This window comes from Dasypus novemcinctus, chromosome 11 (genome assembly GCF_030445035.2).
Source record: "Dasypus novemcinctus isolate mDasNov1 chromosome 11, mDasNov1.1.hap2, whole genome shotgun sequence".
Taxonomy (NCBI): domain Eukaryota; kingdom Metazoa; phylum Chordata; class Mammalia; order Cingulata; family Dasypodidae; genus Dasypus; species Dasypus novemcinctus.
This window is the reverse complement of record NC_080683.1, coordinates 6,812,179-6,827,771: the sequence shown is the minus strand read 5'-3', so window position 1 is coordinate 6,827,771 and position 15,593 is coordinate 6,812,179. Positions and strand designations below refer to the sequence as shown.

The 15,593-nt window shown below is 42.3% G+C and overlaps 1 protein-coding gene and 1 pseudogene across 7 annotated transcripts in view; one reads left to right on the top strand and one right to left on the bottom strand.

Annotated features, from left to right (window-relative positions):
* The window catches only part of ANKS1A (ankyrin repeat and sterile alpha motif domain containing 1A), a 244,802-nt gene that overhangs the window by 158,570 nt on the left and 70,639 nt on the right, over nucleotides 1-15,593 (bottom strand). For all 7 annotated transcript variants that reach the window (XM_058306599.2, XM_058306598.2, XM_058306600.2 and 4 more), the window contains exon 2: nucleotides 980-1,060. In XM_058306599.2, the coding sequence (XP_058162582.1) occupies nucleotides 980-1,060 (81 nt within the window). The remainder of the gene's footprint in view (nucleotides 1-979; nucleotides 1,061-15,593) is intronic.
* LOC139440033 (embryonal Fyn-associated substrate pseudogene) overlaps nucleotides 11,830-15,593 on the top strand; it is a 70,996-nt pseudogene continuing 67,232 nt past the window's right edge.

Genomic DNA, 15,593 nt, shown 5'->3' with positions numbered 1-15,593 from the left:
GAGCTCAGCGCCCTCCTTGGGCTGACAAATCATTCAAGCCTACGCTGCCTTCTCTCCAGTTCCTCCCAAAGGGCACGTTCTCTAGAAGGGTGTCCATACAAATCCCACCCAATTCCTAATAACCGCTACACTTATTTCCCTTAAAAATGGTTGTTATCTACAGGGCTAATGTGATGTGGAACAAATGGCAGGCAAGTAGAGTAAATAAATAACTACTTTAACAGAAGACAAGTATCTCATGACCACTCAATCTAATTTTCAGGTTATCAAGGGGCTAGTTGCTTAATAGATTATCTAGTCCCTTTACAGATTTTTTTTTCACATTCGAGTCATTATGTGCCACTGCAACATTCCCGAGGAGTGAAAGGCAAGCAGAAGAAAAGGCAAAATTCAACCTTTCAGTTAAAGGTTTTGGAGGGGAGCGGTAAAGAAGAATGCTTAAATGATACACCAACGGGAAACGGACTTTGGCCCAGTGGTTAGGGCGTCCGTCTACCACATGGGAGGTCCGCGGTTCAAGCCCCGGGCCTCCTTGACCCGTGTGGAGCTGGCCCATGCGCAGTGCTGATGTGCGCAAGGACTGCCCTGCTACACAGGGGTGTCCCCCGCGTAGGGGAACCCCACGCGCAAGGAGTGCACCCATAAGGAGAGCCGCCCAGCGCCAAGGAGGGAGCAGCCTGCCGAGGAATGGCGCCGCCCACACCTCCCGTGCCGCTGATGACAACAGAAGCGGACAAAGAAACAAGACGCAGCAAAAAGACACAGAAAACAGACAACCGGGGGAGGGGAGGGGAATTAAATAAATAAAAATAAATCTTTAAAAAAAAAAAAAAAAAAGATACACCAAAGAGAGACTAGATAACCGAAATTGTTTTCCTCTCTTCCTCAGTGCCACTGTTTACCAGAGCTCCCATAGGAAGCGAGAAAGACAGTGGAAGGCCTGGGTTCTGAAGGGGGGGAGCGGCTCACCAGTACTTACTTATGGCCATTCAGAGCGGCGTGGTGCAGAGGGGTATACCCAGTGCTGTCAACACAGTTCACGTTTGGCCCTCTCCAGATGCTGTAGAGGAACAAAAAAGATTTCACAGACTGAAGTCACAACCAAATTTAGAGACAGCTAGTTGCCTGGAAAGGATTTCTGTATGGTCTTTAACCAAACTGATTACTTCTAAATGACTCCTGATAAAGGACAGCAGGTACTTACTATAGAAATGCAGAGCGCTGAGGGTACACAATGTTTTGCTGAACAAGGAGACAAGTGGGAAGACAACAGTATGATCATTAAAGAGACACTCTTCTGCACCCTTCTCCTCATCCACAACTTCATTAATCACTCATTCTGAGACTCATGCCCATGTGTTCCCAGGACTGCAAAAATCATTCATTGAAAGGCATTCAAAACAATCACTGAACCAAACCACACAGCTAGTCACAGGCACTGAGCAGTGCGCACCCACCCTGATGGTGACTGACGGCTTGAGAGAGACCTCAACACAAGCCAGTGACAGTCAAGACAATTCAACCAGCAAGAGCCAAGATCCAAGAAGTTACACAAACAGAAGCACGAGAAGACAAGAAGCCACTTTGGGGAAGCAGATTTGGCCCAACGGATAAGGGAGTCCACCTACCACATGAGAGATCCAAGGTTCGAACCCCGGGCCTCCTTGACCCGTGTGGAGCTGGCCCACGCGCAGTGCTGATGCGCGCAAGGAGTGCCCTGCTACGCAGGGGTGTCCCCCGTGTAGGGGTGTCTCCCTGCATAGGGGAGCCCGATGTGCAAGGAGTGCACCCCATAAGGAGAGCCGCCCAGCATAAAATAAGTGCAGCCCGCCCAGGAGTGGAACTGCACACATGGAGAGCTGACGTAGCAAGATGACGCAACAAAAAGAGACACAGATTCCAGGTGCTGCTGACAAGAATACAGGAGGACACAGAAGAACACGCAGGTAATGGACACAGAGAGCAGACAACTGGGGGGGGGGGGGGGCGTAGTGAGGTAGGGAAGGGGAGAGAAATAAATTTTAAAAAAGAGGCAATTTTGTCTTTCCATTGTATATATGTCTTTTTCGTAATAAAAAGAATAACAGGATTTATAATTTGAGTGCTCTATTTGAATCAGAAATACTATACTGGGGAGGTTGAAATGCAATCTTATTTAATCCTGAAGCCTTTATTTTTATTTCTGTTTTACACCTTACTGCATAGGCCAGAGCTTCTAAAATATGAAGTTGTAGAGGGAGCCTTGTTTTGTTCCTGCTTCTAATAAGAATGCCTCTAAGGCTAACGTCGGTTTGAGGTAGACATTTTGGATCATGTTTTTCCTTCTTACAGTGTTACGAGAAATAGTCATTTAATTTAAATACATTTTCTTCTTATATGGAGATAGTTTTTCATATTTAACGAACTAATACGTTGTTATTAATATGTTTCTTAATATCAAACCATTCTCTCATTCCTGAAACAAACCTTATTTGACCATTATCCATTATGGCCATGTTGGTGAATTCTACTTGAGAGTATGTATTTTAGAGTATTTTACTTAGGATTTTCACATCTACATTCATTGTGAGGCTGCTCACAAGTTTTCTGCTTTCTGTACTATTTTTATACTATTGGATGGAATCGAGGTTAGGTGTGGGTCATAGATGAGCTGGGCAGCAGTCTACCCATTTCTATAATCAGAAATCATTGATGTAGAACATTGAAATTATAGAGAATCATCAGTAAAATCATGCTCAGATGTTGTAAACAGCATTATTTATAACAATAAAAATTTGAAAATAGCCCAAAAGTCATCAATGGAGAAATGGTTGTGATAACTAAGGTACAAAACCAGAGTGGAATATTAGATACCATTTATATTTTGTAGTAAGACAGAAAGAATACAATAAAAAATAGGAAACAAAACTGTAAACAGTGTATAATTATAGCTCAGAAAGAACTTATGAAGGACCTTATAGATGAAGCACACAAGTTTACTCCATTTCCTGCCTAAAGTTCTATGAAGTGACAGAAAAAATACCCCATCCTACATCAATAGATAGATGGGGTGGGGGGGTGATTTTCAGTCTAGGAAACTAGGAAAAGATAAATCAAGTAACTGGCAATATTGTGGAATTCCTAAAAGAGAAATCAGACAAGATCAGATATATAGAGACACAATCTAGAAGAATATAATTTGAAACAATAAGATACCACTTTTCATCAATAACGTCATTGACAAAAATGAGACTCATATTATTAAGTATCTGCAAAGACCAGGAAAATGAACACTCTCAAACACCATTGGTATGAGTTTAAACTGGTGAATTCCTTTGGGAAGACAATTTGGAAGCATCTATCAAAACTGAAAATAAGTATTCACTTTGAGCCAGCAATTCTGCTTCCAGGCAACTCTCCAAAAGAAACACTTGTGCATATGTATACAAAACATGTGTTGTACAGGATTGCTTCATATTTTAAAAAAAATTTATTGAAGTATATCACTCACACATGAACATACATAAACAATAAGTGTATACTAATAGCTGTGAACTTACAAAACAAACATAGCATCATACAGGACTCTCATAACTCACCCTGCCACCAATACCTTGCATTGTTGTTAAACATTTTAAACTAATGATTAAAGAGCACTGTCAAAATATTGCTACTAACCAAAGCATTTTCCCCCAACCCACCCTATTATTATCTTTATGTCACTTATATATGAACATACATAAACAATAAGTGTATAGTAAAAGTTGTGGGCTTACAAAGCAAACATGCATTATACAGGGGTCCCATACATCAACCCTCCACCAACACCTTGCATTGTTGTGAGACATTTGTTACAGGTTATGAAAGAATATTGTCAAAATCTTACTACTAATTACAGTCCTCATCTTACATTTGGAATATTTTTCCCCAACCCTATTATTTTTTTTAATATATTTTTTATGACAGAAGTGATAATCTTATAAAACAATCATGCACATGTGCAGAATTCCCAAACAACATCCATCTAGCAACACACCATACTGTGGTGGAACATTTGTTACAGATAAAATAGTATCATCTGATTGTTACCATGTCCATCATGTACATTTGGCAAACATTCTCCATACTGCCCCATTATCAACACAGTACATCTTTGGCAAAGATGCAGGCATATTACATTACTACTGCTAGCCACAGTCTATAGGTCACTGCAGCTGTATTTTTCCCAAGCTTCTCCACATTCCCAACACCCTGCAGTAGTGATCTACATTTGCTCTAGCTCACAAAGGACACTCTTGCATCTGTGCCATCAACCACAATTCTCATCCACCTCCTGGTTCACTGCGCTATTCAGTTCCTGGATTATTCCCTAGCATTCTGTCAATTGGCATTTACATCCCTAGACTACCACTTTCAGCCACATCCCCATTTATAAACTAGCTGTTGCTTACTATTTGTTACCCTCCACTCTATACATTTCCACACTTTTACAGTAAAGCTAATTAAAACTTCTACATACATTAAACATCAGTAGTCCACCTCAGTCCTCCTCTTATCTCCTTTAAGAATCTACCACCTACCACCAGGGTTTGAAGATATATTCCTACAATTTCTTCTAGAAGCTTTATGGTTCTTACTTTTATATTTAGGCTTCTGATACATTTTGAGTTAATTTTTGGATAAGGGAAAACGGACTTTGGCCCAGTGGTTAGGGCGTCCGTCTACCATATGGGAGGTCCGCGGTTCAAACCCCGGGCCTCCTTGACCCGTGTGGAGCTGGCCCATGCGCAGTGCTGATGCGCGCAAGGAGTGCCGTGCCACGCAGGGGTGTCCCCGCGTAGGGGAGCCCCACGCGCAAGGAGTGCGCCCGTGAGGAAAGCCGCCCAACGTGAAAAGAAAGAGCAGCCTGCCCAGGAATGGTGCCGCCCACACTTCCCGTGCTGCTGACGACAACAGAAGCGGACAAAGAAACAAGACGCAGCAAATAGACACCAAGAACAGACAACCAGGGGAGGGGGGGGGAAATTAAATAAATAAATAAATCTTTTAAAAAAAAATTTTTTTTTGGATAAGGTGTGAGATAGGGGCCCTCTTTCCTCCTTTTGGCTATGGATATCTAGTTCTTTCAGCACCATTTGTTGAATGGACTGTTCTGCCCAAGCTGTGTGGGTTTGACAGGCTAGTAAAAAAAAACACTTGACAGTACATGTGGGGGTCTGTTTCTGAACCATAAATCAGTCTATGTGTCTGTCTTTATGTGAGTACTATGCTGTTTTTACCACTATAGCTAGGTAATATGATTTAAAGTCTACAGAGGAGAGTTCACTTTTCCTTTTTAAGATGCTTCTGGTATTTAGGACCCCTTACCCTTTCAAATAAATTTGATAATGTTTTCAATTTAAAAAAATGCTGGTGGAATTTTTATTAGGATTGCAATAAATCTGTATATCAATTTGAGTAGAATTGACATCTTTATGATATTGTCTTCCAATCCATGAGCATGGAATATTCTTCCAGTTATTTGGGTCTTTTTAAATTTCTTTTAACACTGAGTTGCAGTTTTCTGAATAGAAGTGCTTTACATCATTGGTTAAATTTATTCCTATTTGAGTTTTATGTGTCATATTTTATTTTCCCCACTCTTTTGACACTTTTACTTTTATTGATATAATCTTCATTTCTAGACTCTCTTCCAGGCCTTTCTCTCCTGTCTTTTCATTTCAGGCTATAGCACACCCTTTAGCATTTCCTGAAAATCTGGTCTCTTGGTTAGAAATTCTCTCAGTTCCTGTTTATCTGTGAATATTCTACTCTCACCCTCATTTCTGGAAGACAATCTTGCCGGTTATAAGATTCTTGGCTGGAAGTTTTTCTCTTGTAGTATCTTAAATATATCAGAAAACAGTCTTCTTGCCTCCAGGGTTTCTGGTGAGAAATCAGCACTTAATCTTATTGGGTATCCCTTAAATGTTTTGCGTTGCTTTTCTCTTGCTGCTCTCAGAATTTTCTCTTTGTCTTTGGCATTTGACATTCTGATAAGTATGTGTCTCAGAGTTGGTCTATTCGAATTTTTTAAGATGGGAGTATGCTGTGCTTCTTGGACATGGATATCTATATCCTTCAATAGGGTTGGGAAATTTTCTACCATTATTTCTTCAAGTATTCCTTCTGTCCCTTTTCCCTTCTCTTCTCCTTCTCTGACACCCATGAAAGGTATGTTTGCATGCCTTTTGCTGTCTTTAAGTTTCCTGAGACCTTGTTCAATTTTTTCTATTCTTTTCCTCATCTGTTCTTTTGTATTTTCACTTTCAGAGGCCATTTCTTCAAGCTCACCAGTCCTTTCTTCTGCCCTCTCAAATGTGCTATTACATGATTCCAATGTTTTTAAAACTTCATTTATTGTGCCCTTCATTCCCATAAGATCTGCTATTTTTATACGTATGCTTTCAAATTCTTCTTTGTGTTCATCCAATGTCTTTTTTTTTTTAAGATTTATTTTTTATTTATTTCTCTTCCCATCCCCCACCCCCAGTGTCTGCTTTCTGTGTCCATTCACTGTGTGTTCTTCTGCATCTGCTTGCATTACCCAGCAGCACTGGGAAACTGTGTCTCTTTCTTGTTGCGTCATCTTGCTGCATCAGCTCTCTGTGTGCGTGGTACCACTCCTGGGTGGGCTGCACTTTTTCAAGTGGGGCGGCTCTCCTTGTGGGGCGCACTCCTTGCGCATGGGGCTCCTCCATGCAGGGCACTCCTTGTGCGCCGCAGCACTGCGCATGGGTCAGCTTACCACACAAGTCAAGAGGCCCTGCGGATTGAACCCTGGACCCTCCATATGATAGACGGATGCTCTATCGGTTCAGCCACGTCCACTTCCCCAATGTCTTCTTAATATCCTTAATCTCTTTAGACATCTCATTGACTTTATTAAGGAGATTTATTTGAATATCTATGATTAGCTGTCTCAACTCCTTTATATCATCTGGAGGCTTATCTTGTTCCTTTAACTGGGCCATAGCTTCCTGTTTCTTGGTGTGGATTGTAATTTTTTGTTGGTGTCTTGGCATCTGGCTTACTAGAGTATTTATTCTGGGTGCAATTTTTCTCTTTAGTTTAGGACTTCCTGTCCTTTCTCCCTTGCTGGTTGTGCAGTAAGAGTCAAGGTTGTAGTTGTTGCTATAAGCTGTGGAGGCTCAAGCTGCTCTCATTGCCCCAGGGACTGATGAAGCTTCTCCCAACTTTTACTTTTGCCAAGGGTAGGGACAGAGTCACAGCTGTGTGGAATAATCCAAGTCCTGCAGGCCTAGACTGTAGTTGCCCAGAAGACACTGATGACGCTTCATGCCCCTTTCTCCCCTGCCTGGGGCAGGGATGGAGCTGCAGGTGTGGGCAGCAATCTATGCAATGCACGTCCAAGATGACTGCAGTTGCCCCAGTAGACTTCTGATTATTCAGTCTGTGTCAGCCAAAGGTACTTACTGTTACCTGCACAGGCTGGTGCAGGGCCACCAGCCTCCTCCCTGCCAGAGGTGGGGCTGAAGCCTAGGCTAGGGCTGCAGGCTGATCTGGGTGAAAGAAACTGGTTCCTACCTTCACTGTGATTTTCAGTCCTGGCTTCCCCTCAGGCTGGGGGCGGAGTCAAAATGGCGGCTACCAGCCTCTTTCCCACTTGGACAGATTCACACCCTAGCTGTTCCTAGGGTTATACTTTAGTCAGCCGAGTCTACTAATTAGTAGCCAAAATCAGTGGCCAACCATCTTCTCTTCCCATTTTTGGGAAATGGAGCTTCCAATTCCAGCCACAGAATAGCTTCTGGGGCAGCCTGCACTGCCAAAGTAAGACAATCACAGGCCTCTGCAGCTTGGCCGGTAATTTCCTGAAAAGGCTGGCGCAGGTCCCCACAGCTTCCTCCTTGCTGGAGGTGGGGCTGGGGCCTAGGCTAGAGCTGCAATCTGATCTGTATGGAAAGAAGCTGGTCCCCACCAGCGCTGTGATTTTCAATCCACCCCGCTTCCCCTCATGCCAGGCATGGAGTTAAGATGGCAGCCACTGGCCTCTTTCTGACTTGGACAGGCTCAAACTTTAGCTGTTCTCAGGATTATACTTTAGCCCACTGAATTTACTCCTTAGTAGCTGAAGTTGGTGCCCAACCGTCTCTTCCTCCCCCATTTTTGGGAAGTAGAGCTTTCAATTCCAGCCGCGGAACAGCTCCTGAGGTGGCCTGTGCCTCCAGTGGAGAATGGGCACTGGCCTCTGTGGCATGCAGTGCTCTACTCATGAGTCTTCTCTGAAGATGGGCAGTCTCCTCCTTCCATTCCTTCAAGGATGTGGCAGGAGGCTCTTCTGGTCTCCTGGAGCCCCAGACAGGTGCTTCAGCAGCTCCAGAGAGCTCTGGGTGTTTGCTAACTGCCCCGTAGCAGGAGCTGACTCTAGGTGCTCCTTACTCCACTGCCATCTTCCCAGTTGTTCCTGGATTGCTTCATTTTAAGAACAAAAAAACTAAAACTTAAATATTCATCAACAGGAGAGCAGTTAAATAGTAGGTATGACCATAAAATGAAACATTACATAGCCATTAACAACAACAGCCATAACGACAAAGGAAAGAAAAGGAATCAAGTTTCATCTCTATGTCCTGACATGGAAAGATTTCCCAAGAAGTAAGAGGTCATGGTATAACACCCAGACTATGAACCCCTTTTTATAACTGAATATGTGTGCATATGTGCACACCTGTAAACATATAAGATTGCAACTGGAAGAGCATTCACCAAGTGTTAACAGTGGTTAGGTCTGGGGAACGAAATGTGCAGGTTGGGGCACTGCAGAATGGTGAAGAGTAACTCTCATGCTTTGCTCTGTATTCTACTATGTTGCTACACTTACAAAAAGGGGAATATATCTATGTAGTATTTTCTAAAGATTTGTTTATTTATTTCTCCCCCCTCCCCCCCAGTTGTCTGCTCTCTCTGTCCATTCGCTGTGTGTTCTTCTGTATTCTTGTCAGCAGCCTAGGAATCTGTGTCTCTTTTTGTTGCGTCATTTTGCTGTGTCAGCTCTCCGTGTGTGTGGCACCCTCCTGGGCAGGCTGGATTTTCTTTCATGCTGGGCAGCTCTCCTTATGGGGCGCACTCCTTGTGTGTGGGGCTCCCATACACGGGGGCACCCCTGCATGGCACAGCACTCCTTGTGTGCATCAGCACTGCGCGTGGGCCAGCTCCACACGGGTCAAGGAGGTCCTGGGTTTGAACCACGGACCTCCCAAGTGGTAGGCGGACGTTCTAGCTGTTGAGCCAAGTCCGCTTCCCTGTAGGACTTCCATTAATTTTTTTTTTTAAGTTTTAAAATTAAGAGGAGAAAGACATAGAAATACATTGAAATGATTATATATGAGTGACACAGGCCAGTTAATGAGTATGTAGGTATTAGGTTTAAAATCTAATGAGAAATTTTAAGTAAGGAAAGTGGTACATGAGTGCTTTGATATCTAGGTTATTTGTTTACTACCAGCTGAGGATAATGACAACAAGGTCTGGTCCCCAAGGTATAGCCTGGTCTCCCCATCCCCCAGTGAGCATGGATTCACACATCACCTTCCAAACAAAGAGCTAAAAGCAATTATATCTCTGTCACACACAAGTGGTGGCCCTGCTTTCAAAACCAAGAACTATTATCTGTGCCCGGCAATGGATCAGAATTATAGACATTGATATGGATCAGAAAATCTAGGAGGCAGAATTTTTACACTGATTTTCAAATCACTCCATAAAACAAAATATCATCATTCGATTATAAAATAGAAGATACTGAGAATCTGGAGCCAAGTTATTTATCTCCAAACAGTGGCAGATCCAAAACTCCCATATTGGGACTCTTGGCATCTGGTCAAGCAAGGACTTTGTGATTTAACTGACAAGACACATATGAAGTGAATACACAGTGATACAAGGCTGTACCTAGTTCTATACAAGAGACTAGAATAAGTCGGAAGTTTTTGAAAAAGAGGAAATACCAACATAGTTGTTCATGCACATAAGGGCTCAGATGTGTCAGCTCTAACTTGGCACTCCATTAGAACTGTTACCTCTTCAGCAATCTCAATTCAGTCCCAAAGTAACCTGCAAACTAAGATTTACACTGTCCTTCATTTTAATAAAAGGGCAGGACTGAGCAAGCCCTCTGGCGGGAAAAGGAAAGGTAATAAAGGTCCCTGCACATTAGATTATATGACAGTGCTAGAGAGTTGATATACCCCTGAAGTAGGACAGTGAAAGTGTATTGCTAGTCTTGCAAGCTGAAAGCAAACTTTCTGGTGGTCTTTACTAACAGGTATTGTGAGGGGGAAAAAAAAAGCATTTTCCAGCTCAAGAGTTACACCCCAGATACCAGGGAATATGTTCATTTGCTGAAGCCATGATATCACATCTGGAACAGCAAATGCGATTGGAGTTAGCAGCTGGTTAAGTTTATGATAATCTACGGTCATCTTTCAAGATCCCTCTTTTCTGTACAGGTCAAATGGGGATGTGGTAGGAATCACTGCCCCTGCTTCCTTCAAGTCCTTGACGGTGGTGCTAATCCCTGCAGTACCTCCAGGAATTCAGTATTGCTTTTGATTTATTATTCGGCTAAGCAGAGGCAGTTCTAGTGGCTTCCATGAGGCCTTTCCTACCATAACAGTCCTTACTCTACAAGTCAGGGAACTACCAGACTGTCAATTTCTAACTTTTACCACGATATCTCTGGTTTAGAGGTTATTATGTTTCGATATCTTAAACCAGCACTAAAACTCCCTCAAAACAATTAGAGAAGACAAGAAACAGGGATTTTCCTATAAAACTGCAACATTGCCAACCTCTAAGTTCTTTTTCCCCTCTCTAACTAGCATCTTCTCTAAAGTCCATCTGGAAATTTGTAAGCCTGGAGAATATATTAAACAAAACTTAAATCAAAGTGGAAAACTGTAATTTCCCTGCTCAGAATTTTAGCTCCAGGCAGGATGGTAGTAACATCCCACTCCACCCAAGTCTCTTCCTTTCTGGCAGACCAAGAAAAGAGCTATTTACAATCTAGGTCTTCCTCCCTATCACAGCTGCTCTATTAAGTTTTTCTAAAACAGTATGTACTAAAGGGTTTCTCATCAACAAACAAAAGCAGAATACAATGTGCCAAAGGAATTAAAAAAAAAAAAAAAAGAGTCCAAGAGATTCCCAAATGAGGTTTAATCTGTACAGATTGTACGGAAATGCAATAGCTGCCTTTGACTTAAAGAACAAACCCTCTTGATGGATCTTAGAGCAGCAATATTGCTGAAGGAGAGTGTGGAACCTAGGTTAAGAGCTTGGGCTCTGCAGTTAGCAGTTTGAGCTTCAAAGGTCTCTGTCACTTGTCGGTTGGATGACCTTGGGCAATTCACATAATATTCCAAACTTCTGTCTCTGCATTTGTAAATTCTCCTGTGATAGGTTCCGCACACTTAAATGGCTTGTGGAAACTTCTAGAAGTCTAAGCAAGTTTAGGAGCACTAGGGTTGGGAGGCTAAGATGTGACACAGAGCTCAACTGCACTGATAGGATGATGAAGCACAGGAAGCCTTATCCTCTGTGCCTCGGAAGCACCTATGTGTTGAGATGGCATTAAAGACAAAAGGAAGGGCAAGGTGATATGACTGACAAGGACTCCTGGTTTTTGAATCCTGCCTCAAAGGCCTCCCTCCATTTATTAAAAACCTGACTGCACATTTATATATGGCAGGCACTGTGGATCTAGAGGTATTGATGAATAAGAACAGTCCATATAGCCATAACCAACACTCTATGGTGAGACTGATGCACACTCCAGATATATGGAGCATGCCCATCACGTACCAGGTACTGTTCTAGGGGCTAGAGATGCAGGTGGGAAAAGATAAAGTCCCTGCCCTGATGGAGCTTAGATTCTAGTGGGGAGAGACAGAGAGTGAGCAAACTAATAGGTAACAGGATGCCAAGTAGCAGTAAGTAAGTGCCATAAAGGAGCAAAGCAAGCAAATAAAGCAAAAGAAGGGATAAAAGATGACAGGAGTGATTTTAGACTGAGTAATCACTTTAGTAAAGTGACCTTTGAGTACAGATCCAAATAAAGGAAAAGAATGAGCCACATGGGTACCTGAGGGAAAAGGCAGAGGGAACATCAAATGCTAAAGCCCTGAGAAGGAACATGCTTGTCAAGTGGCTGGAGAGTGAAGGGGAGCAAGGAACTATGCCTGCAAGGATCTCTGCCTGCAGGGGCTAGGCTTACAATGAAGATCAATTCAGTTCAACATGTATCCACTGAGCATCTACTATGTGCCAGTGTCTGAACTAAGCGCCAGTAGTAGAAAATGGAGGTAAGATGCAAAGTCCATACTGAAGGAAAGGGAGAGGACTTTTATAACAAGAGGAAGGGATAGAGACTTTAAAGTCTAAACCATAATGATCAGACTTCATATCTCTAAAAGGGAAGCAGGATTCCTCCCACCTGATTTAAGAGGTCTCAACACCCATAGCAAAAATTTACCTATCGTTCTTCAGATGGAGCAAAACTCAGGCAAAAGCTTAAGAGCAAACTGCTTGAAGTCACTGTGAAGTCAAATTAGAATAGCAAGGGGAGTGGATGTAGCTCAGTGGTTAAGAGCCTGCCTCCCACATACAAAGTCCCAGGTTCAATCCCTGGTACTTCTTTTAAAATTTTTTTTTAAAAAGCAGAAAATACAGTGGGATACTTACTCTGTCCATCACAGAAAGTGGCCTAGCTCAAATGCCCCCTAATCTACAATACCTTTCCTGATTGCACTGACTAAAATGAACCTCACCCTACTGTACTTTCACCACAGAATTTTTCATGCTTGACTCTGAAACAAAGAGATTTAGGAGGTACTGGGGACTGATTCCAGGACTTTGTACACTGGAGGCAGGCATTCAACCACTGAACTACATCTGCTGCCCAAAAGAACCAAGGTTTGTATTTTATAAATATTTTTATTTCCGTTTTCTGGAAATTCATTTTCATTGTTTTTGTTTGTTTGTTTGTTTTGTTTTAGGAAGTACCAGGGATTGAACCCAGGACCTCGTACATGGGAAGCAGGTGCTCAACCACTTGAGCTACTAGACCATGGTGATGGTACACAACTCAGTGAATATACTAAAATACCACTGTATACTTTAACTGATAATGAATTATACAGTATGTAAATTATGTCTCAAGAAAAATGCTAAAAACACCCACACATACTATTGGAGCTACACTAAATAAAACAAAGGGCTGGACATGTCTCAGGGCCACCAGTTTGCAACTTCTAACATTCAGTTTTTACCAATTTACTAATTCCCTCTTGACAAATCATAATCTTGCCCTCCATGAACCAAAATTACCCAGCCAAACCTGCTACATTTATATCGATTTTTAAATGGTGACAACTCTAGATGGCACATACAAGAATACTGCCATGCATTTGAGATGTCTGTACATAAAACATACAGTCATTAGAACCACAAGTTGTAACCCAAGTTCCAAGCCCACTTTCTTCCATGACTACTCTGTGGGATTCGATTTCTGGACCAAATGATATCCTAAAGTGGCTCTTAGCTAGTGATAAGCTTGCTTTCTGTGGTTGCCCAGCTAATGTACTGTTTATTTTGTACAGACAAGTAATGGAATCTCGACAGGCCATCAGTGTCCAATTTAGTTTAATTCAATAAACTTTTATGCATTACCTTCTATGAGGCAGGGTGCTATATAGACATCAAACTCAGGCTGAATGGGGAAGTCAGAAAAGTGAACAAACGACAATACTATACAATGTGTAGCATACTGGGAAGGAAGTATGCAAAGAGTGGCTCATTGGGAAATGGGAATACGGAAGGCTTTGCATAAAGAAGATACATGAGCTAGGCTTAGAATCAGCCAGCCAGGCAAAAGAAATAATAAGGCAACACCAAAATTCAAGGACCTCTGAGTACTCCCAACAAAGTATGGCAATGACAAGTAATTTTGAGTGGCTGGAGCATACACATGGAGAATGGTGAGTGCCATGGACAGAGAGGCAGGTAGGGCCATGTCATGAAGGATCTGTATTCTACCGCAAAGTTTCATAGGGGAAAAACAAGATGTATGGTTTAGAAAAATCCTTCTGTTGGTGGACGGATGAAGGGTACCAAGAAGGTCAATCTGTTATATTTACCATACTGTTGGGATATCCTGACATACTTTAGAATTTTAAAAAATAGGATGCTGGACCAAGATGGCAGAATGCAAAGCTTCCAGGCCCCATTCACCTATAGAAGTTTTAAACAACCAGCAAGAACTGGCAGGGACACATTTTTCTTAAAGCTCCAAAAAACAGCTAAAGGACTATGTAACGGACAAGGCCCAAATCAAGAATAAGTCTTTTTAAAAGTAATAGGATCTAGTATTGCCCAGACTAGCTCCTCCCCCATCCCTCACCAGCTGGGGTGGAGGCAGCCCACGCTCCCAGCATGGATCCCTGCTCTGGGATCCAGAGAGAACAAGGTAACCTTCATGCACATACTGGGTGTATGTACGTCTGGCCGAATCCGTCTAGTGGTGGCCTCAGTGACTCCTTGTCCCAGAACTTGCTCTGTGTGTAGAAGGTGGCACACAGAACTCTCCTACAGAGTGCTGTGGGAAAGCAGCCAAACTGTGCTGGCTGGGACAAGGAATTGCTGGCTGTAGGCCATACAGCGCAGTGCCCAGGAAGGTAAGGAAACTGTTTTCTAGACGAGAAGGAACAGTCATATTCAAGTAAATGGGGAATTCCTAGGGCCAAGCTTACATGTCCAAGACCAGACACAAATGCAGAAAGAACCAGGGAGACCTTAACACTTTGGCCTAGAGCTATTCTCTAGACTCACTGTAGGGATAAGCCCTGAAGGAGAGCACTTGTAAAGGTCAATCTGCAAACACTGAGAAAGGTGTTTTCTTTTCTCATTCATTCATTCACTCATTTTTATCAGCTCTGGGCATTCAAGGAAAGCTCTGTCATAACACTAGCTGGATACAAGCTTAAAAACAGATGACTCAGAGTCTAAATTTCATCATTAAAACATTAAAGGTAAAAATGTTCAAGTTTCAACAAAGGGTTACAAAACATACAAAGAAACAGGAAGCAATGCTCCAGGCAAAGGAGACAATTAAAGCAGTAGAAACTATAAATGAGGATCAGACCTGGGATATTCCAGAAAAAGACTTAAAAATAAATTATTTCTAAGTATACTCAAAGAACAAAAGTAAAACATGGACAAAGAAATAAAGGAAATCAGGAAAATGATAGATGAACATAAACAGAGTAACAACAGAGAGATGGAAATTATGAGAAGGATCCAAACAGAGCTGAAGACCACAGTTACAGAAATTTTAAATTCCCTAGAGGGGTTCAACAGCAGATTGGAGTTAACAGAAGAAAGAATCAGTGAACTGGAAGACAAGACAACTGAAATCATTCAGTCTTAGGAGCAGAAAGAGAAAAGAATGGAGAAAAATGAACAGAGCCTGAAGAACCAGGGATACCATCAAGCATACCAATTGTGGGAGTCTCAGGCAGAAAAGAGAGAGAGAAAGCACCTTCAAAGAAATAATG